This window comes from Lepidochelys kempii, chromosome 28 (assembly GCF_965140265.1).
Source record: "Lepidochelys kempii isolate rLepKem1 chromosome 28, rLepKem1.hap2, whole genome shotgun sequence".
NCBI lineage: Eukaryota > Metazoa > Chordata > Testudines > Cheloniidae > Lepidochelys > Lepidochelys kempii.
Genome location: NC_133283.1, coordinates 6,165,203 through 6,187,705, shown reverse-complemented (window position 1 = coordinate 6,187,705; position 22,503 = coordinate 6,165,203). Strand labels below are relative to the sequence as shown.

The 22,503-nt window shown below is 51.0% G+C and overlaps 2 protein-coding genes across 2 annotated transcripts in view; one reads left to right on the top strand and one right to left on the bottom strand.

Annotated features, from left to right (window-relative positions):
* Positions 1 to 22,503, top strand: part of LOC140904197 (uncharacterized) — a 155,352-nt gene that overhangs the window by 18,594 nt on the left and 114,255 nt on the right. The window contains exons 4-5 of the mRNA XM_073326554.1: positions 1,197 to 1,313; positions 1,647 to 2,841. Coding sequence (XP_073182655.1) covers positions 1,197 to 1,313; positions 1,647 to 2,841 — 1,312 coding nt within the window. The remainder of the gene's footprint in view (positions 1 to 1,196; positions 1,314 to 1,646; positions 2,842 to 22,503) is intronic.
* Positions 7,848 to 20,679, bottom strand: LOC140904251 (butyrophilin subfamily 1 member A1-like). Its single transcript, XM_073326729.1, has 4 exons — positions 20,369 to 20,679; positions 12,864 to 12,979; positions 10,672 to 10,731; positions 7,848 to 9,745 (listed from the first exon to the last, which is right to left on the bottom strand). The coding sequence occupies exons 2-4, from the start codon at positions 12,886 to 12,888 to the stop codon at positions 9,084 to 9,086; spliced, it is 747 nt and encodes a 248-aa protein (XP_073182830.1). The 5' UTR covers positions 12,889 to 12,979; positions 20,369 to 20,679; the 3' UTR covers positions 7,848 to 9,083.

Here is a 22,503-nt window from a genome sequence, read left to right as displayed (position 1 = left end):
AAAGGGGGTCTGGAGAAATGGGACTACATGGAAGTGGGAGGGGATGAGACATAGGGGAGGGGAGCGTTGGGGGATCAGGAGTGGTGGGGTAATCCCAGTGAGTTTATACTATCCCTGCTCAGGCCACATTAATTTGGAGCCGGCACTCCATCCGTATTACATCCCACTTTCACTTGGTTGTACAGATTTTCCCCAACAATTATTATTTTCACTCCTCTTCTCTCTCCGTGACTGAGCGCCTGCCCCCGGCCCCACCACATGCAAACACCTCTCCCCCACCCACTGTGACCCCAGCCACCATCTCTGAGTCCTTATGTTCCTCCCAGCCACAACGCGACCCCTTCCCTGGCACAAGTGTCTGTGTGTGTCCCGGGCGATGACATAAGTTGGTAGTGAGACTTCTTGAGACACAGAGAGTCCCTTCCCATCTGCAGCAGCCACAAACTCTCCTCCCAGCAGGCTCCTTGGATCTTTGAGTCCATCCCTCCTGAAGTCACATGGGCTGATTCTTATTTTTCACATTCTCCTTTCCTAGAGGCATTAGAGTCTGTTGGTCCTAAATTCCTCAGGCTTCCCTGCACTGGGGGATGTTCATAACCCCCCACCCCCATTACACCTGACTTGCTAGATTCCCTAATGCCTCAAAATGTGCTCTCCTGGCATCTACTGCTCCTGAGAGCTTGCATTCAGTGTCATCCCTGCTCCCTCCTATTCCTCCAGTCCCGGCTTCCCTATCTCTCGCCTTCTCTCTGGGCCTCTAAGGTCAGCAAGAAGCATTTGCAGGGGACCTTCCATTCTGGCCAGAGCCTTCGCTTTCCGGGACATGGAGTTACCATCTCCCTCCTTTGATGTTGAGTGTCTGCCTGTTGTGTGTTCCTGACAGAGGTGGAGGTAGTTAAATCCCCCATAAAAAGTGTGTGACCATAGGTGCCGACTCTATTCAGCGGCGTGCAGGAGGGGCTGGGCGGGAGGGGGTGGAGCAGGGAGAGGGAGAGGCAGGGGAGGGGGTGGGAAGGGCTTGGGGAAGGGATGGAGTTGGGGGTCAAGCACCCCCTGGGAGCAAGGGACGTTGGTGCCTCTGAGCACCTGCGGGGGCTGCCCTGGATTTTACTGCTTTAAAATGGGCTGGGATTAAAATAATGAAACTTTTTTCGTTTTGTTTTTGGTGACAAATGAATTCACCTGATCTTCCTCAGCAGGGTTTCCAGTGTCCAGACCTGATGTGAGCTCCCAGCTGGAACGAGGGGAAAAGCCGTGGGTCCCGGACCTCCAGGGCTCGGAGGAAAGAGCGATCCTGAGATGCACCTACCCTGGTGAGCAATCATTAAACAAACTCAAAAATGGCCAGTGCCTGAAGGAAACAGCTGGGATTCCCTACAAAGTCCTTGAGAGCTCTCCGGCTTCAGCAGGTGTCATATGCTCACGGCCAATACCACTCGTGACTGACACCTGGCAGTAGCTCCCTCCCTGACCTCCTTTCTCCCATGAGTTTTGTGGATGTGGAGGCAGAATTGATTGTCTCCTGACTCCCTATGGGGGAGAGTTTGGGGAAATTCAGGTCCTGATGTTTCCTGTCTCTCCAGCACAGACTTTGGTTTGCTCTCTCTTTTCCATTCCTGTTTCTGAGGTTTCCCTCTCTCTCCCAGCAGGTGAGGGGACGGTGAGTGGGAATGTGGAGCAGAATCCTAAAGAGGAAGATGCTGAACAAAGGGAACTGCACAGGGTATTATCACGAAGATCCAAAGGGAAAGTGCCCAGGAGTTCTGAGCGGGGAAAAGCTTATGAGCATCAGCAGAGGCCAGAGAGGCAGCAGGGAAACCAGCCAAGGGAGAAAGTGGGTAAATCCATTAATTGCCGGGGAACACATAAACACATCAAGGAAACCACAGCCCGGCAGAAGATCCTCAAAGGAGAGAGAAAAAACACAGGCACGGAGAGTGGGGAAAACTTCAGTCGATTCTCAGACTTTATTAATCATGAGAGAATTCACACGGGAGAACGACCCTATGAATGCTGTGAGTGTGGGAAACGCTTTGCTCAGAGTTCAGCTCTTATGATACATCAGAGAATCCACACAGGGGAGAGACCTTACGGATGCTGTGAGTGCGGGAAAAACTTCACTAACAGCTCAGCCCTGATTACGCATCAGAGAATCCACACAGGGGAGAGACCCTATGAATGCCGTGAGTGCGGGAAAAGCTTCACTCAGAGCTCAAACCTTACTATACACGAGAGAATTCACAGGGGAGAGAGACCCTATGAATGCTGTGAATGCGGGAAAAACTTCCCTCGGAGCTCAGCCCTGATAAGACATCAAAGAATTCACGCGGGGGAGAGACCGTACGAATGCTGTGAGTGCGGGAAAAGCTTCACTGAAAGCTCAGACCTTCTTATACATCAGAGAGTCCACACGGGAGAAAGACCCTATAAATGCAGTGAGTGCGGGAAAAGCTTCACTAAGAGATCAGTCCTTGTTACGCATCAGAGGATCCACACAGGGGAGAGACCCTACGAATGCGGTGAGTGCGGGAAAAGCTTCACTCAGAGCTCAGCGCTTATTGCACATCGGAGAATCCACAGAGGGGAGAGACCTTATGAATGCCGTGAGTGCGGGAAAACCTTCACTGACAGCTCAGCCCTGATTCAACATCAGAGAATCCACAGCGGAGAGAGACCCTATGAATGCCGGGAGTGCGGGAAAAACTTCGCACGTAACTCAGCCCTGATTACGCATCAGAGGATCCACACAGGTGAGAGACCCTATGAATGCTGTGAGTGCGGGAAAAGCTTCCCTCAGAGCTCAGCCCTTACTTATCACCAGAGAATCTGCCAGGGCAATAAGCATAATTAAGACCTTGTCTATGGCTCTCAAAAGGTTTTTTTGTTTGTTTGTTTCTTTAATACTTTTGCTAATTCCCATATAGTCACCTTCAAGGCTGTTTGCACCATTTGCTTCACCGTGGTCCTGTAGGTCCCCCAGAGGAGTTGCCAACTTCTGCTTTTTGCAGCTAGGCCTTCTTTTGGGTGAAGCCCAAGGTCCTTTCTACCAATGATGGGATTGTATGTCCTGCCTGTCAGGAATGTCCTTCAGACACAGATGGGGGAACTGGGGTTATCTCAGCTAGCCACATTGAGGTAAAATATTAATTTCCACTGTGATTTTCGAGGCGTTAGCTAGCTCAACTATTCTTGCAGGAAAGACTTGACCCATGTCTAGATGCCCAGGTTATAGGAAACATTTCCTCATGACCTGACCTAACCTCTGACATTTTACAAATCTCAACAAACTTTAAGCATCACATTTATACTCCTCCCACTGCAAAGCAATTGTTAAAGTCACCGAGTCCCCTCTTTGGGGACCAATCGTCTTGTTCCCAGTAGTTCTCACATTGCTCTGAGTTGGGATGAATAGCAGTTATGTTTGGTACCCTTATCCTCATTTAAAATATATGTAACTATAACAAGGAGCCTGGGTGGGGGGAAAGTGTTAATTCAGCTTCTGTGATGCTGAAGGAGATGGCGTGAGTCGGGGGGGGATTCCCTGATTCCCCTTCATCCCATCAGAGTTACTCTCTGACCGAGCAATGTAGAATTTATCTTTTCCACCTTCACACTCTCCGCCTCCCAAAGGGTCACGTGATGAAGTGTTCTCAGCTCACTTTGCCTGGGAGTCACTCTTTGATTTCCTTGATCCTAAATCAGACTCATCAGAACTGGAGAGGAAAGTGTCCCAGACCCCCGGAAGAGGAATCTGAATGTATCCAAAACATAGATTGATCATAATGAGTTTAAATGCCGGTCTCCATCCTTTTGCAAAGCAGCTTCTAGGCTTTTTCCTGCTGAGTATGGATTGTTTGCAGATTAGAAATTTGGCTGTCCTCCCCCCCACACACACACACACACACTATGATAATGCTAAAATTTTACTAAATAACATGACTCGACAATATGGAAAGAGTTCTGAACAAAGCACATTTGAACATATCGTGTCCTGATTGTGAGTCATCAGATATAATCTGCTCTGGAATTTTATTTTATATAAAACTGAAAGTGTCTTATTCCTCTCAGTGTTGTGGATTTTTCTCGCTTTCCTAAAGATCATTTGGTTACATAATGGGACACTAGTTTAGTTTAGTTTGAGGGAATGCAGCTCAGATTTATTGGGGACTTTGAGACAAATGGCTATCTGGTAAAAAATAGTCATTTATTTTATTCTTGCTTTTCCACCACCCCTCCATGATGACATGCAGGGAATTCTAATGCAGTTCACTCAACACAGAAGAATACGCCAAGAATACTCCATGCTACCAAGGAAACATTTGTGTTTTTAATTCTCCACTATGAAATGCTGAACAACCCACTCCAAATTCTACAACTTACTGAAGGAACTGCATGTGGTCACGACATTGTTCAGTTCATTAGGCCTATATTATCTCAGGTGCCTTGAGAAGAAAGTACCACCAGATGTGGCTTGGAGTTTTGTAATATGCTGATGCATTTGGTTCCCATTGAAGTTACAAGCCAGGCCCCACTGGAGGTTACGCCTGAAGATATCTCCTAGCTAATATTTTGATTGGTCAAATGTTGTCCCTAACTATGCAAATATGGAGGAAATAGAAGCAGTGTTTTTGTTGAACTAACCCTTTGTAGGTGCTGCAAAGGAGCATAAAATGAAACCCGTGCTGAACACGAGATAGCTGGAGAAAAATAGCTATTTTTTTTACCAGAAACTCTGCCTCATGTAGCTGACAGAGATTCTGATTCAGGTCTGTGTCTGGTTGCGAACAGAGAACTGTGCCCCCAGAGAGATCGGCCCTGAGGCTCCTATACCGCGATTGGGGAGAAATTGGCACCTTGGAATGGGATCCACAAAACCTGTCATGCGACTGGGAAATACTAAGCCCAACCCTCTGCCAGAAAGCGGTGGATCTCTGCTTCTGATCCACAGACTGGGAACTAGCCGGCTTAGGTGCCAAAGTCATTTCTGCTGAGAATGAGGGAGGCACCGGCCTCACTCCACCCCCAGCACCCAGAGGAGAAGGCAGGCAGGGCACCTACCGTATCACGGTCAGCCTTGTGGGCAAAGCAATCAGCCCCAAACTTTTCCCGAGGGCAACCCGCCAACCCACCTGAAGTTTGACTTTTTGGGGACCCACCATTATCCCTTCTCTCCTCTCCCCTTCCCAGCTGATTCCTTCCCCTCCCCTCCCCTGCTCCCCCGAACCACCCTGCTGGTCTCCCTTCCCTCCCCATCACCTCTCAAGCCGCCAGCCTCTTGCTTCTCCCTCCTCTTCCCTTACAGTCGTCGGGGTTTCCGGCCACAAGGGAGCAGCAGATCATCTGGGTCTGACCTCATGTGTTGCACAGGCCACCGACATCACCCAGCACCGCACAGTAACCCGTCAACCACAGGGATACCCCGGGAGCCTGAGCCATTCTGTGCCCCAGCCAGAGAACAGGAGGGACCCAGGGGCACCAGTGGCTGATGCCCGTGCAGCAGCAGGGAAATGCTGATGAGAGGTATGCCCAGATAATCGTGGCAAGTGACTCACACCCCATGCTGCAGAAGACGCTGGGGATGGTAGCTTCCGTGAAATGCCTGGCTGGGGCGGTGAGGATCACGGCTCTTGTGACATCTGTGGCAGGGCTGTTGTGGATCCCCAGCTCGCACAAAGCCTGGCTTCAGTGGTGGGATAACAGGGGGGAGGGATAGCTCAGTGGTTTGAGCATTGGCCTGCTAAACCCAGGGTTGTGGGTTCAATCCTGGAGGGGGGGCCATTTAGGGATCTGGGGCAAAATTTGGGGATTGGTCCTGCTTTGAGCAGGGGGTTGCACTAGATGACCTCCTTGGCTCTTGGGAATCAGAGCTCCCACAAAGTACCTGGCTGGTCTGGTGGGGATCACAGCTCCTGCGAAAGGCCTGGCTTTGCCTGTGGGAATCCCAGCTCACAAAGAAATGACTTGCTGGGGTATCACGGCTCCCATGAAAAGCCGGGCTGGGCTGGTAGGGATCACTACTACTGTGGTGGGTGATTTCTGGGAACTCTTCTGGCTCTATCTATCTGTTTCTTCACTTCCGCAGTACGCATCCGATGAAGTGGGCTGTAGCTCACGAAAGCTCATGCTCAAATAAATGGGTTAGTCTCTAAGGTGCCACAAGTCCCCCTGTTCTTTTCACTACTACTATGAAATTCCTGGATGGGCTGATGGGGATTAGGGCTCCCTCAAAGGGGCTGGCTGGGCCGGTGGAGCTTGTAAATGTGCAGTGCTCGCTCAGATGATAACCCTGGTGCTCACCAGGCTAAAGGAGCTGGATCTGCCATACAGCAAACATTTCAGGCTTCATGGGAATTATAAACTCCGTTGTCTCTTCGTAACTCCCTTGATTGGTGAAATACAGAACTCAGAGCAGCTGTGAACTCTGTAGGCTAGGGGTGTGGGTCAGAGATTTCACATCCAGTGCTGGACCGGTGATACCCTGGGGATGAGTGTGATCAGTGGACTTGGAGAGCTATGTTAGGTCCACCCCGTTATACCCCATAGAACCTCCCAATAGGAGCCAGACCTGAACCCAGGGTAGCGTGGACCAGGCTAGTTCAGTCTACACAACAGCCTAGTCCCTGCATTCCTTTCATTTGGCCAGTGGCAAGGCTCAGCGGCCAAGACACCGAAGATGAGTTCATAAACAGGGGAGAATAAAGTGCGGCTCTACATTTATTATCTTGCCGTGATTCCAGATTAAATGTACTCAGGTTAGAAACAAAGATAAAAATTTTTTTTCATAATTGTCAGGCTGGAAATCTCAGCCTAGGATCTGAAATTCTAGACGATACTAGAATCTTGCATGTCTTTTTTGTGTGTGTTAAATATCAGATTTTAGCCTTCTAGGTCATGAAGGAAACATGATCTGAAAGGCTCAAAAAGTAGGAAAGAAATAGTATTACCCCCGCCCCCCAAATGTAGCATTTCTTAAATGATTCATGATTTTTAAGGCATCCTCAGGACTTTTGAGGCCTGACTCCTAGTCACTGCATGCTGGGAACTGCAAAAATAATGTGTATTTTAGTTCATCACCACCTGGGCAGTCCCTGCTGTGAGAGACATGCCTCACCTGTTGTCAAGACCAGAAGTTGTGGGAGCGAGCAGAAGGCTGCAGCCTGAGCGGCACCAAGAGACGGTACTCTGCCTTGCCCTTGTAACGACGGCTGCCTGAAATCTCCACCACTTGGTGCTTTGCAAGCGGCATCACCCTGGAATGCAACCCCGGCTGGTCCCAACCCTGCCTTCGGGAGCTACCGTAGCCCAGCAGACATGCTTCACCGAGGACCATTGCAACAGTAGGAGGAGGGGCTCTACAACCTATCCTGAAGTGAGCTGTAGCTCACGAAAGCTCACGCTCAAATAAATTGGTTAGTCTCTAAGGTGCCACAAGGCCTCCTGTTCTTTTTGCTGATACAGACTAACACGGCTGCTACTCTGAAACCTGTACAAATATTTGTTTTGCAACTGTAAACCCATCAGGAGGGAGGCATCATTAAGTGTGACATACTGGTGTATCACCAGAGGTGTCATCTCCTCTCCATCAAAAGGCAGCCCAAAAGACGAGCCTCTGTGGACAAAAGACTTGTTGATTCTCCCCTCACAGCCAGAAGAGGAGAACTCATCCCATCGGCTTGAACTCTGGGGGGGCGGAGGGGGAGGGAATAAAAATCCTGGTTAAAAGAACAATTATGTCTACGCTGCTTCCACTCTGAGGTTGCAAAGAACCCAACCAAGTCAGGCAGCCAAGCCCAGGCCTCTGCCCCCAGCAAGCGCAGCTGGGACATGAAATGGGAAGAGACGAGGAGAATTGTTTGTAATGTTTTATTGACAGTAAGTAACTGGAAAGCTGGAGAGTAAAAAGCGTAGGGGAAAGGAGATCCCCAGCCACTGAGAACAGTCCTCTTAATGGCACCACAGTAATACAGACGTGCAGGAACTAACAGAGGGAATTACTGCATCACAGTCTCACTTTCAGGAACATTTCATAAATCTCTTCCTCTCTCATGTTCTCTTTTCTTCTCGGTGTTTTCCTAGCCCTCACTTCCCATCCCTGTTTATTTTTCTGGGTCTCTCCCACTGGCCTCTCTCCTCCCTGACACAGATCATTGGCTTCTCCATTCTTTCCCGATTTTATCTCCTCCCGTCTTTGTGCTCCCAGGCTGGTTCCCCTGCCAGACATATTTTCCTTTCACGCTTTTCGTTTCTAATTTGCCACCATCTCTCCCAGGCTCTCCCTTTCTTCTTGTTTTATTTTAATTCACATTTTCGTCTCGCTTCTCCTAGTCCCTCTGGTTAAACCCGCCCTGTCCCTGCCAACCTCAGGAGTTTAAAAAAAAACAAACGAGACTGACCCAAAATGATGATTTTTTTTCTAAAAGATTATATGATGGTTTTTGGTCTCTCTGCACCCCTGCCCATCCCACGTCTGTGTGTGTGTGTGTGTGACAATTTCACAGTGTGGCCAGCTGTCCCGGAGTGACAGGGGAAGGTGACTTTGGCCCCTGGGAGACCCCCTCCGTGAGATCTAATGACACAGATTTGCACAAGACACTCCCAGCTGCTGCAGAGCTTCCAGCTTCTTCCTCCCCACCCGCCAACCCTCCAAATACTAATTAATTAATCCTGGGTCCCTGGCCAGCCCCCCCATCTTCCCAGGGGTGCGGGAACACTTTGTATGCGAGAGGGAGGGGTGGAAAAAGCCATTGAACAGAACAGTCAACCCTGTATATGATGGAAACCATTTCAAGCCAGGGGATGCTGCCGCACCCCCAGCCCCTCTCGTTCCAGCACCTAAGTGTCTGTCTCTCAGGGCAGCTCCTCCAATCCCTGGTGCTGCAGGGAGGGAGGGGGCAGGAGCTTTCAGGGGTCATAGGGATGAAGTGCCAGGGGGCTGGGTAGATGGGAGCCCTCCAGGGTCCCAGAGACTGGGATGATAGCTAGCGAGAGAAGCCCAGGGTCAGAGTCATCCTGGACCATGGAGAATAGTGAGAAAAGAGGCGACAGAAAACCGTGGGGCAATGCGAGAGGCTGCTCTACCTTCATCACTCCCTGCTTTCCCTGGTTTCAAAGTCCAGCGACTCCAGGGAGCCTGCAGGGTCGCAGAGACCACAGGGAGAGAGCAGGCCTCCGCAGGCATAGAGACTAGGACACCGGAGGCTGGGCAGGCTGGCTTTTGGGTCCCCCACGGGGCACAGCCGGAGCCAGGCTCTCCACACCCAGAGCCAGGGGCGGATTCTCTCCCCCAGCACGGAGCCCGGCGGGAAAGTGAAGATCGGGGCCTCGCTAACGGCATCGAAAAACGTCAGCTGGCCCCGTTCGCAGTCCAGACAAACCCGGATCCTGCTGGGGACCCAGCCCAGGGGCAGGCGGGTGGCCGGGGAGGTGAGAGCCCGGAACTGACCCCACCAGCCCCGCTCCACCGCCCAGATCCCCTCCTCGGGGTCGAGGTTGAGCCATCCCTTCCTCCTCACAGACTCTCTGGCCACCCCCACCGCCCAGTGTCCCCCCTCCTGCACCCTCACCTCCACCTCCCAGCAATGTCGCCCCGAGGTGAAGCCCTCGCGGCCCAGCACGCAGAGCTCAGAGTCAAATCTCTCCGGGCTGTCGGGCAGGGCCTGCCGTGTGCGCCCCCATCTCACGCTTCTCCCGTCCGTGGAGAGGACGAGTTCGGGATGAGCCGTGTCTGGATCCAGGGTCACATTCACTGGGGGGGGGGAGAGAGAACCAGAGCGTTAGGGGCAGAGCCAGAGGCAACGGGTTCTTCCTAAAAGTGTGGGGGAGAGGAAGAGGCCCCGCCCCCCTAAGTGGCCCCGCCCCCCCTAAGTGGCCCCGCCCCCACTCCTCGTCTTCCTCCTAAGGCCATGCCCCACCCCGGCCAAGCCAGAAGTTGGATCCACCATGATAAGAGCCACCTGGGCAGCTGTGGGGAGCCGTGGGTCTCCACCTGCCCTGGGTGGGTGGGGAGGGGCTGCTCTCAGCCCCCCACTCCAGGCAGGTGGAGAGCCCATGTCCCCCCACAGCTGCCGGGGCGGCTCTTCCCCGGGCCAGGCTCCCGCTTCCAGCCTGAGGAGGGGCCGGCAGGGGGCTGGAAAGCCAGGCCCATCCACTTTCAAAGGCGGGAGGGTCATGGCCCCTTGGACGCCCCCCCCTGTTCTGGCACCCCTGGGCAGAGCGCAGCCCAGGGGTGTGGGGGGCGGGCGGGGGCGGAAGGAGGTTGGGACCATTTCTCACAGTCCCCAGCAGCCCTGCTCTGTCTGGGACAGTCCTGGATCCGGGCAGCTGCCTCTGTCCGGGGCCCTGAGGCGGAGCCCTGCCTGGAGGAAAGGCCGGATGTTGGAGAAGAGCCATGGGGGAGAGCCAGTCCGCTGGCGTAAAGGAGGGGGTGCTCGAGTGCTGGGCCGGGAAGAGCGTTTCTGTTCATCAGCACGGGCACGGCTGAGCACCCAGGCTGGCGTCGGGATGGCCCGCGCCTGTGACTTCAGCGTGGGGAATCTCCTCACTGTGTTTCTATTCCAGGCTGTGTGTGACGGTCGGCATCGGCTTGGTTGGTAACTTCCGCTACCCTCTCGTGAAGACGTTTTCGCTGGAGTTTTCTCATGGCTGGAAGACAATCTCCACCGGCAAACTCACCTTGTCTGTGTGCTCCTAGGGGTTCCCCTCTTTTTGTCTCCAGTTTAGGCGGCAGAATGTCTGGAGGGGGAAAGGAGAAAAGGGGGAGGGGGTTCAGGCTGTCCTGTTTATAACAGCATCCCCACTCTGAACTCATAGAACTGTGCGTTAATCATGACAGAGAAACAGACACAGAGACACACGCAGATATTTAATATAAATTAATCTGAAGCCTTCTCTTCTGTCTCATAAGGATGGCCATACTGGGTCAGGCCAAAGCCCGGTGTCCTGTCTTCTGACAGTGGCCAATGCCAGGTGCCCCAGAGGGAATGAACAGAACAGGGAATCACCAAGTGATCCATCCCCTGTCACCCACTCCCAGCTTCCGGCAAATAGAGGCCAGGGACACCATCCCTGCCCATCCTGGCTAATAGCCATTGAGGGACCATTCAGGCATCTCCCATGCAACCATGAAGCCTCACGACCATCGCAGGATATACAATCTGCGAGAGAGAGAGTTACTTTTCCCTCCTCCGCCCCCGCCCCTTCAGACTCCAGCTGGTTTGTTTCTTTCACTTGCTGCCTTTTGTCATAAGCTAGACCCAGATCATGCAAAGATTTTTTATCATAACAGGAACTTTACCCACTTAGGGCCCTTTGACACTAACGGGCTGTTCAGAGCTTGTGAAATCCTGGCTCTGATTGTGAGCTGTTGGCTCTGTTTACTCAGCGTCTCTACAGAGAGCGGCATGACGGGGCGCTCATCCACCATAGGCAGAAATATGAACAATAATAGAATCATTTTATCCATGGGGAAACTGAGGCAGGGGGCAGGCTGGCTCACTGGGCTTGTACCAGCTACAGGAGAGAGGGGAGCCCATTCGTGCCTCTGCTCTTCAGTGGCTGCAAGGCCTGGCGCAGAGATCGGCACGGGCTAAGGACGTGCAGAAGCCAGCCAGAGTTACATCCCTATTACAGTGACCCCCGTCCGCCTGGGCCAGCCTGCGGCATACCAGAGGCCCAGCTTGACGCTGCCCACCTCTCTCTATCCATCGTCCACCCCCCCCCTTCCACCCCGCCTGCAACGCAGGAACTGGATCATAGCGATGGACTGGATCCAGATGGAACGCGTGGCCTTTCATTTTGGGTGCCAACCTTGAGGACCCTGCGGTCTGGTTCTCAGAGGGGATGGGCACCTGCAGCTCCCACTGACTTCACCTGCAGCTGTGGACGCTACACAGCTCTGGAGCATGGGTCCTGGAGTTCTCAAGTTGGGAAAGAAACTCCAGTGGCCAAAACTAGGCCATTTTGCGAAATTTGGGCCTGAATGTTGTGATCTTTGGTAAGTCATGAATTGATGCGAGACATCTTGGTGCCTGGGCCCCAGCTACCTCATTCTCTGCTTTCCACTATTTATTACATTAAGTATTGGGAAGTGGTACAAGGGTCATTTCTTCTGCTCCAGTTTGGACAGACCGAGACTGTGTGATTATGCTGACTTGCTTCGCTTTGGCTTACTTAAGAGTTTGCTTGACATAAGGAACTGTTGCTTTAAATTACCTTGTTATTAAGTGATGTGTTCATACATTGCCATGTGGCCCAAAGAGATGTTTTGACCACACAATGTGCTGAAAGACAACAGACCCCCAAAATGTACTGCCCAGGAGCAGTTAGCAAAGTCAAAACAACCCCCCTGTACAGAAAAGGGTCAAATTGGCCTATGCATAATCAGTGATAATCAACCAATCAGAAAAGAGAACAACATCATGAAAATATGTTGGAAAGCAAAAGCCTTGGCCTTAAAAAGTTCATGCATGTGTATTGTATGAGTTACATAATATATATTTAATATTCAGAACACTCAAAGGTGATTGGAAAAGAACTAATACATATATAATTTTCATGTGTATAATATGTTGGACATTGTAAGGGGTAGTCAGAGCATCATAGGAGAAATCCGCCTATGCCCCAGGAGATGGTAACTGGCCAGTACTTCTTTGTCATTCCTTATTTTAATAGTAATTGTAATTGCAAGGCATGCTTTTGGGACATATAAATGCTTGAATTCATAAAGCTGAGTGTTTTGGTCCCCAGGTATGTGGCATTCTCACCCAACAATTAAATAGATGCATCATCTAATTATGAACCAAGTGGCCAGAGCCATTCTCCTCCCACAGTCTCACAGGTTTATCAGAATTTTCCCTCCTAGATACCTTCGAATTTCCTCAGAGTCTCCATTACAGCATCAGTTTTCGGGGAGAAATCACGGAGTCTCACTTCCAGTTCAGGAGAAATCTCCACTGGCTGCTGGAACTTCCCCTTCTCACAACTGTACAGAAACAATTTCACATAGTTATATTTCATTTAGTGACTCATTAGAAGTTCTTGCTAGCAAGTTGCTGCTCTAATGGGCCTGGAGTTAGAATTCCTCTCCTTCTCCCAGCTTCAAAGCACAGGCAAGGGCAGTGCAACCTTCCGCCCCAGAGATCCCAATCATACTCTTCAACTCTGGCCTGGAGAGACCAGCTCTGGGGATAAAAGGGGAATTGAGTCTCCATAGCTAATTCACTCCTTGACCTCCAGGCTCTCAGGGACAGGAGGTTCCCATGTTAAGTGTTGTAAAAATCTGCTCACTAAAGACTGCAGGGATGTAATATCTCTAGGAAATACTTTAGGTCGATTTTTCCCACTGAATGGATAATTCCAGAGTCGTCCATAAAAGGTGATAACTTCAGGATTTGTATAAAAAATGTGACCTTCCCCACATATTTGGCTGTAGAGCCCCAGAGAGATGTGGTGCTAACATCCTTCCCCAGCATTGTGAAATGTGAGGGGGTGTGAGGGAGAGCCATGTATCTGCTCAGGGTGCATCTAACATCCTAGAGGAGAGAGAGAGAAGTTCAGCCCTACCTGACACACATTCCAGGGAAGAGATATTGCAAATATAGAATCATAGGACTGGAAGGGACCTCGAGAGGTCATCTAGGCCAGTCCCCTGCACTCATGGTAGGACTAAGTATTATCTAGACCATCCCCAACAGGTGTTTGTCTAACCTGCTCTTAAAAATCCCCAACGATGGAGATTCCACAACCTCCCTAGGCGATTTATTCCAGTCCTTAACCACCCTGACAGTTAGGAAGTTTTTCCTAATGTCCAACCTAAACCGCCCTTGCTGCAATGTTAAGCCCATTGCTTCTTGTCCTGTCCTCAGAGGTTAAGGAGAATAATTTACCTCCCTCCTCCTTGTAACAACCTTTTATGTGCTTGAAATCTGTTATGTCCCCTGTCAGTCTTCTCTTCTCCAGACTAAACAAACCCAGTTTTTTAATTCTTCCCTCATAGGTCATGTTTTCTAGACCTTTAATAATTTTTGTTGCTCTTCTCTGGACTTTCTCCAATTTGTCCACATCTTTCCTGAAATGTGGTGCCCAGAACTGGACACAATACTCCAGTTGAGGCCTAATCCGCGCGGAGTAGAGCGGAAGAATTACTCCTTGTGCCTTGCTTGCAACACTCCTGCTAATACATCCCAGAATGGTATTTGCTTTTTTTGCAATATTGCAACACTGTTGACTCATATTTAGCTTGTGATCCACTCTGACCTCCAGATTCCTTTCCGCAGTACTCCTTCCTAGGCAGTCATTGCTCATTTTGTATGTGTGCAACTGATTGTTCCTTCCTAAATGGAGTACTCTGCATTTGTCCTTATTGAATTTCATCCTATTGACTTCAGACCATTTCTCCAGTTTGTCCAGATCATTTTGTATTTTAATCCTCTCCTCCGAAGCACTTGCAACCCCTCCCAGCTTGGTATCATCCGCAAACTTTATAAGTGTACTCTCTATGCCATTATCTAAATCATTGATGAAGCTATTGAACAGGACCGGACCCAGAACTGATCCCTGAGGGACCCCACTCGTTATGCCTTTCCAGCCTGACTGTGAACCACTGATAACTACTCTCTAGGAACGGTTTTCCAACCGGTTATGCACCCACCTTATAGTAGTCCCAGCCAGGTTGTATTTCACTAGTTTGTTTATGAGAAGGTCACACGAGACAGGATCAAAAGCCTTACTAGAGTCAAGATAGACCACATCTACCGCTTTCCCCCTATACACAAGGCTTGTTACCCTGTCAAAGAAAGCTGTTAGGTTGGTATGACAGGGTGAACTCACCCTGCACTCGTCGGGGAAGGGTTAACCCCTCACTGTGGACTGGGCATACTCCAGATGTAGCAGCAGCCCAACTCAGTCTGGGCTGGGCCAGCAAGGAGGAAGGATGCTCACTGCTGGCTCCAGCCCAAGAGCAGCTGAAACTCCTGACCGTGAAAGTCGGAGACCCAGACTGATGCCCAAGTGCCTGTGGATGTCCAAGAGGGATCAGAGTCACCAGGAAACACATGCACCGAAAAGCCCGGAGACCCTGACAACACCTCAACTACAGCTCCAAAAGATAAGGTAGGAAGTGGCCCTGATGGGGGACTAGCTATAGTCCTGTAGGAAGTGTTTCGGTGGGAGCCTCGCTGACTCAGTGGCGGGACACGTCGTCACTGTTAGGGCACTGGGCCAGGCCCCCCTAGCCTATCCGCCACCCTTCCCACAAGTGGGGACCCACTGACTCTCGCCAGTAGGCCTTACTGCCCTGCGACTGAGGGCAACTTCATTGACTCTGGCCGGGCTGCCCCGTGAATCAGGGTCAATCCCGTTGACTCTGGCTGCTAGGCCTCACTCCCCTGCATACCAGGGTTACCCTGTTGATTTTAGTCCTTAGGCCTCACCACCTCAAGGGAAAGGACCACTTGAGGGACAGGGTGAACTCACCCCACATTGGACGGGGACACCCTCCCTGCCACACGTGGTAGAGAACGTGAGCAACCATCACTGAGAGGCCTGCGTTAAGAAGCCCAGGAAGAGAGAAGATGTGTTTTCCCCCTCATGGATACTTGTACTTCGCCAATTGGGGAATATTAGGCCTCGAGGTGGAGTCAGATAAAGACATTAAGCTGACTGTCCTGGGTTGTCCTTATTTCCCTTATAGCTTGGCACTAGATTTGCCCTTTTCCAGTCCTCTGGAATCTCTCCCGTCTTTGACTTTTCCAAGACTTTGGCTTAGATACCTCCTTAGTCAGCTCATTGAGTATTGTTGGACGTATTTCATTGGGCCCTGGTGACTTGAAGACATCAAACTTGTCTAAGTAATTTTTAATTTGTTCTTTCCCTATTTTAGCCTCTAATCCTACCTCATTTGCACTGGCATTCACTATGTTAGACATCCAACTGCTACTAATCTTTTTGGTAAAAACTGAAACAAAAAAGTCATTTAGCACTTCTGCCATTTCCACATTTTCTGTTATTGTTTCCCTCCCACAGCACTGAATAACGGGCCTACCCTGTCCTTGGTCTTCCTCTTGCTTCTAATATATTTGCAGAATGTTTTCTTGTTACCCTTTATGTCTCCAGCTAGTTTAATCTTGTTTTGTGCCTTGGCCTTTCTAATTTTGTCCCTACATACTTGTGTTAGTTGTTTATGTTCATCTTTTGTAATTGACCTAGTTTGCACTTTTTGTAGGACTCTTTTTAAGAGTAAATTAGTATTAGTAAACTCAATGGTTGGGTCATTACAAAACCTAACCTTAATTTCCCCAATACTAATTTCTCCCTACTATTACTCACACCTTCTTGTCAACTATCTGTAATGGGCCACTCTCTTACCACTTCAAAAGTTATTTTTCCTCCCTTGGTATCCTGCTGTTAATTGATTTAACTTGTGAGACTGACCTCACACTTGGTAAAGCAACCCCCCATCCTTTCATGTATTTATACCTGCTCCTGTATTTTCACTCTGAGGTGCCACAAGGACTCCTCGTTGTCTTTGTTGTTCTTTTTTCCCCTCCTACCATTCTTTAGAATCATGAACTCGACCATTTCATGATCACTTCCACCCAAGCTGCCTTCCACTTTCAAATTCTCAACCAGTTCCTCCCTATTTGTCAAAATAAAATCTAGAACAGCCTCTCCCCTAGTAGCTTTCTCCACGTTCTGAAATAATTTTTTTTTGCCAATACATTCCAAGAATTTATTGGATAATCTGTGCCCTCCTGTGTTATTTTCCCAGCACACATCTGGGTAGTTGAAGTCCCCCATCACCCCCAAGTCCTGTGCTTTGGATGATTTTGTTAGTTATTTAAAAAGAGCCTCGTCCACCTCCTCTTCCTGGTTAGGTGGTCTGTAGTAGACCCCTACCATGACATCACCCTTGTTTTTTACCCCTTTTATCTTTAGCCAGAAACTTTCACAAGTCTATCTCCTAGTTCCATCTCAACCTCAGTCCAAGTGTATACGTCTTCGATATATAAGGCAAAACCTCCTCCCTTTTTTCCCTGCCTGTCCTTTCTGAGCAAGCTGTACCCTTCTATACCAATATTCCAGTCACGTGTATTATCCCACCAGGTCTCTGTGGTGCCAACTATGTCATAGTTGTGTTTATTTACTAGCATTTCTAGTTCTGCTTATTCCCCATACTTCCTGCATTCGTGTACAGACATCTAAGATACCGATTTGATTTCCCCCCATGTTCTCTCTCATCTCTTCTATGTCCCCACTATAACGGCCCCGGCTCCCCCCAGATACTTCCCTTCTATCTCACTGATCAACTCACTGAGTTTGTGAAGATACGGAACAAAAATATCTCCTTGTCCAGCTTTTCCAGCTGGAGTCACTCTTATTCCTCCAGGAACTGAAATTCAGACCATTTTCTGCCCCTCCTTTTATAGGAAAAGAGCTGGTAGGGAACATGAAGGCAGCCTGGGGTTTCTTCCTGTGTAGGAGGGAGAACTTCTTTGCAAACCCTGAGATTTCTGACACTCAACTCTACCCTGTGGTTACTTGGGAGAGGATCCTGTCCCACCTTTGTCCTTTACCCCCAATATCTCTGACAAGGGATGTTTCCATGTCGGACGTGGTTAGGATGTTGTGTTATCAGTGGCCTCTGGGAAGGGAGATCCAGAGCCGCAGGACTCCGCGTTACACTGACAGAGATGCCAGAGGGGGGAAAAGCAGAATCAAATGATCCAACAATGCAAGAAATGACACAACCATAGTGAAAGCCACAAGGGCTAGAAAGCATCAGAGGGGTCGCCGGGTTAGTCTGGATCTGTAAAAGCGGCCTTTTCATGTACTGTGTAAATAACAGCGTTGTAATTCCCCCTTCTCCAGTCTGAAGGCAACGCTCCCACATCTTCCGGCCTGCAGCTCTAGTGACTTAAACCTCACTGATCCTTTTAACAGCTTCTGCTCTGTAACCAGTTCCCATATTTCACCAGCGGGAGCTGGTTTTGAAAAGGATTCAGCTCCTCAGATAAGTTTCCCACCTCAGGTATCTGGAAAGATTTCATTTTTTGTCTTGCATGCCACACTGCCAGATCATTTACGTTTTATCACCTCTCCCCTACAACACAGGCTTTACTGAGCTGAATGATGCAGTTACTGCTGTGCCAGGTGAAATTACACTGTATTTAAAATCCAGACTTACAACTCGTTGAACTTGACAGCAATTCCCTACTTTGTACACTCCCGGGCAGCCTTCTCTATGGGAAGCACCGTGTGAGCTCTGTGAGCCCGAGACAGACTGCAAACCAGACAGACAGAACTTTGATGCTCTTCACAGAACAGTTTCAGAGACTCCTGGTGTTTCCCACACACCCTCTCCCCACCTGATCCCTGTGTTGCCTGCAAACTCAGCCTTTTGCCTACTTTTGCAGATGACACTAAACTGGGAGGAGAGGTAGGGTAGGGATAGGATACAGAGGGCCCTAGACAAATTAGAGGATTGGGCCAAAAGAAATCTGATGAGGTTCAACAAGGACAAGGGGAGAGTCCTGCACTTAGGACGGAAGAACCCAATGCACAGCTACAGACTAGGGACCGAATGGCTCGGCAGCAGTTCTGCGGAAAAGGACCTAGGGGTGACAGTGGACGAGAAGCTGGATATGAGTCAGCAGTGTGCCCTTGTTGCCAAGAAGGCCAATGGCATTTTGGGATGTATAAGTAGGGGCATTGCCAGCAGATCGAGGGACGTGATCATTCCCCTCTATTCGACACTGGTGAGGCCTCATCTGGAGTACTGTGTCCAGTTTTGGGCCCCACAAGACAAGAAGGATGTGGAAAAATTGGAAAGAGTCCAGCGGAGGGCAACAAAAATGATTAGGGGACTGGAACACATGACTTATGAGGAGAGGCTGAGGGAACTGGGATTGTTTAGTCTGCGGAAGAGAAGAATGAGGGGGGATTTGATAGCTGCTTTCAACTCCCTGAAAGGGGGTTCCAAAGAGGATGGTTCTAGACTATTCTCAGTGGTAGCTGATGACAGGACAAGGAGTAATGGTCTCAAGTTGCAGTGGGGGAAGTTTAGGTTGGATATTAGGAAAAACATTTTCACGAGGAGGGTGGTGAAACACTGGAATGGGTTCCCTAGGGAGGTGGTGGAATTTCCTTCCTTAGATATTTTTAAGGTCAGGCGTGACAAAGCCCTGGCTGGGATGATTTAGTTGGGGATTGGTCCTGCTTTGAGCAGGGGGTTGAACTAGATACTTCCTGAGGTCCCTTCCAACCCTGATATTCTATGATGCCCTCAGCAGCAGCGACCCTCTCTGGCCTGGGCAGCGCCCCAGTGTTGAGCAGCAGGGCTCGGAGCAGCCCCTCTGTGCCAGCTGCACCCCCTGGCCGCCAGAGGCTAGCTCCCGCTCCCACGTGCACAGAGTCAGCACGAGTGGGGACGAATGCCAGCGAGATCCTTTGGGGGCCAATCAGAGCCAGGACTTGATTCCCCAAGCGGGTGCAAAAATTTGTCAGAAAAGCCCTCAACTTCAAGAAAAACTTTTCAGGGGGAAGGGCCATATTTTAAGAACCCCTTTGTCAAATGAGGCACAGCGGATTTCAGGGCAATCCCAGTCTCGGTGCAGACGTTCAAGCACGAAGAAATGTCATCCGGTAAACAGAAGGGGCTTCTCAATTTGACTTCCACTGGAGCTAGTGCTCCCCGGGAAGTTCCCAGCTCTCTGGCCGGCCTGAGGTTTCTCTGTGGCGCAGCCTGTCTGCACTGAGGGCAGGAGACGTGTGTATCCGACCCGCCCCCCCCCCAAGCACTGGGTGGTTCGGGCTAGGCAGAAATTGCGCCCACTGTCGAGAGGGACAGGGTCTGTGAAATACACCAGACCCAGGGTGCAAGGAGCTTCACCCTGGAGACTTCTCCCCGGGTTCCCTGCACAGGGTAAATCTGGCTTTCCCGAGCTTGGGGGGGCCTGGGAGAGTCACAGCCCCAGAGTCTTTGGGGAAAATGTAGCCACCTGGAGGGGTCAAAACTCCTGAGTCAGCCGCCAAAAATCAGGGAAACGATCCCTCAAAGCAGGGACATTAACCACAAAAACATTCTTTAAAGATTCTCTTGTGGGTTTGGTGTCTAGCAGAGCCCCTCAGCCACGTGTAGCCAGGACAGCGATTTTTGTCTCCCTGCACAAGCTCCCACCCCACATCTGCCGGGCCCCCTGCCCAGCCGCTTATCTGGCCCCAAGCCTCAAATCAATCCTCACCCCCCCCCCCCCGCATCAGTTCTGCCTCCAGATCTAATGGAGACCCAAGTCCTGCCCCTGCCCCCACCCCACATCTGCTCCTCCCCATCGCCCACGCCAACCCCACCCCAATCTGACCCTCCCCCCCTCACCTCTGCTCCTGGGGTTCTCCCCCTCCCCGCCCCAGGGCCGGGGGGCTGCAGGGCGGTCCGCGGCTCCCCTCCCCGCCGGGAGCTGTGGGGCTGGGGCTGGCTGCTCGCAGGGGCGATGACCGTGGAGAAAACAGCTTCTCTGCTCCCGGGCCACGGAGCAGCCTCAGTGCCCAGCTGCCGACCCCCCCGCAGCAGCGCCCTGCACTTCCCGGGGGCGGAGAGTTTGTGCAGGGGCCAAAGCGTGTCCCGGGCGGGGGGGGGAGGGTAAAAACACGGGGCGGAGCGGGGCAAAAGGCAGGCTCCGGGACCGGGTGCGGGGGTCAGAAAGGGGGAGGCGCTGGGGGGGGGCCCACCCCAGGAGGGGGGGGGAGGGGCAGTGGGGGGGGTCAAAATTCCCACAAATGGGGTGAGGAGCTTTGGGGTCCTGGCTGGGGTGCATCCCCGCAGCCCCCCCCCCCCACGCTGCCCCCGGCCCCCACGCCTGCTGGGGTTGCCAGCCCTCCAGGACTGGCCGGGAGTCTCCCGGAATGGAGGATTCGTCTTTCCTTAGAGGCGGTGGCGTGTGATTCGGAGTCTCTGGCTGTGGGAACCGGAGGGCAACTCCCCTCGGGCGATGGCAGGCCAAGGCCAGCTGGGATTTCTCTCTTCCTTTAGCCCCCTGTAATGCTTCTTTGTCTCTGCCGCCTGTGTCTGCCCCATGGCTAGGAGCTATGGCCAGTCCAAGCCCTTACAGGGCTACCCTCTGCGGGGCAAGGTCTCGCTCTCGCTCCCTTTCATGGGTCATGGGGGTCTCACAGCATAATTTTTGGCGGCCGCTCTTGCTGGTGGCCGGGCTGAGAGTTTTTCCTAAAATACATCATTAACTTTAGGAAAAACAAATAAATATGCACATATATACATGTCCATGTCACTGTAATTTATTTATGTAGGGTTGTTTTTTTGTTTGTTTTTTTTGCAGACTCCATAATAACAATAATGTACAGGGGTCTCTATTCTTTACTGGACCGAAACAGAGTAGAAACAAAACTAAGATGGTTTGATTTTTATTTTATTTTATTTTGATTGCTCTTTAGTAAGTCTGCTCCTGTGAACGTATTTGTTCATGTCAGGTTTCACAGCAGACTTGCTCAGCCCTGGCCTGCTGGGGGACAAGTCAGGCCCTGGATGAGGAGGTGGGTAAGGAGGCAGGGGAGATGGAGGTGACGAGTCCAGGGATGGCGCCCAAAACCCTGCGGCTGAGGGACGGAGCCCACCGCCGCACAGCCAGTTGCTGAGCAAGGCCACTGGTTGTCTGCTCCTACAGGGTCTGTGGCTCTGGAAGGGGGTAGCGGCCAACCCATGCAGGCAGCCTCTGCTTTGCCAACACCCCCAGCCCCCAAACGCAGCCCAGGAGGCTGCGGCCGCAAGAAGAGCCCCTGGTGGTCGCATGCGGCCGCATTTGAGAAACGCTGGGTTGGCTTCCGCTCTCAGAGTCTGGAACAAGGAGGCTAACTTCAGCGGCTTTACTTCCCGTTTACACCATAGTAAACAAGACCCTTTCTGTCCAGTGTGTGTGTAAATCTTTTCAGCGGTGACGGACAGCATGCTGTCTCCAGAACTATCTAGCAGAGAGACCCGGGCACGTGGAGTGCGAACTGCTGGGTTCGATTCCTGGGTCTGCTACTGTATATATTGAGAGCAAGCTGCTTACCTCAGTTTCCCCATCCTTAAAACACCCTGACCACTGGTCCGGGGAGGGGGGGAGTATTCTGGACTATACAATAATTCTTGCTTGTTCTCTGACCCAATTAATATTTATTTAAACACAGTGGAATCACTTCTACAAGAGAGATTGAGGGAAACCCCAGCAAGGATCTCCTCTAGTACAGTGGCCGATGCACACCCCCCGAAGCCTGGACTCCCTGTTCAAATCTTGTCTCTGTGCCAGTTAGAGAGGCCTGATTCTCAGGGAGGGGTAAATTAGCCTAGACCCAATGAAGCTTTGCCGACTTAAAGCAGGCGAAAGCCTGGCCCAATATCACTATTCAAGCCCATTTTGTTAGACATACAGATGTACTGAATTGCCAGGGATGGTCAGGCACAAGCCCACCCACATCAAAAGCTCCCCCCTTTTCCCTGGCCTAAGGGGAAGAGCC

What these genes read in the sequence shown, in the direction of transcription:
- LOC140904251 (XM_073326729.1), bottom strand. Translation starts at nt 12,888, where the DNA reads ATGGAGACTCTGAGGAAATTCGAAG. An exon ending in GACTCTGAGGAAATTCGAAG is followed by an intron (nt 10,732 to 12,863) that starts GTATCTAGGAGG and finishes TTCCCCCTCCAG; the next exon opens with ACATTCTGCCGCCTAAACTG. An exon ending in CCTAGGAGCACACAGACAAG is followed by an intron (nt 9,746 to 10,671) that starts GTGAGTTTGCCG and finishes CCCCCCCCCCAG; the next exon opens with TGAATGTGACCCTGGATCCA.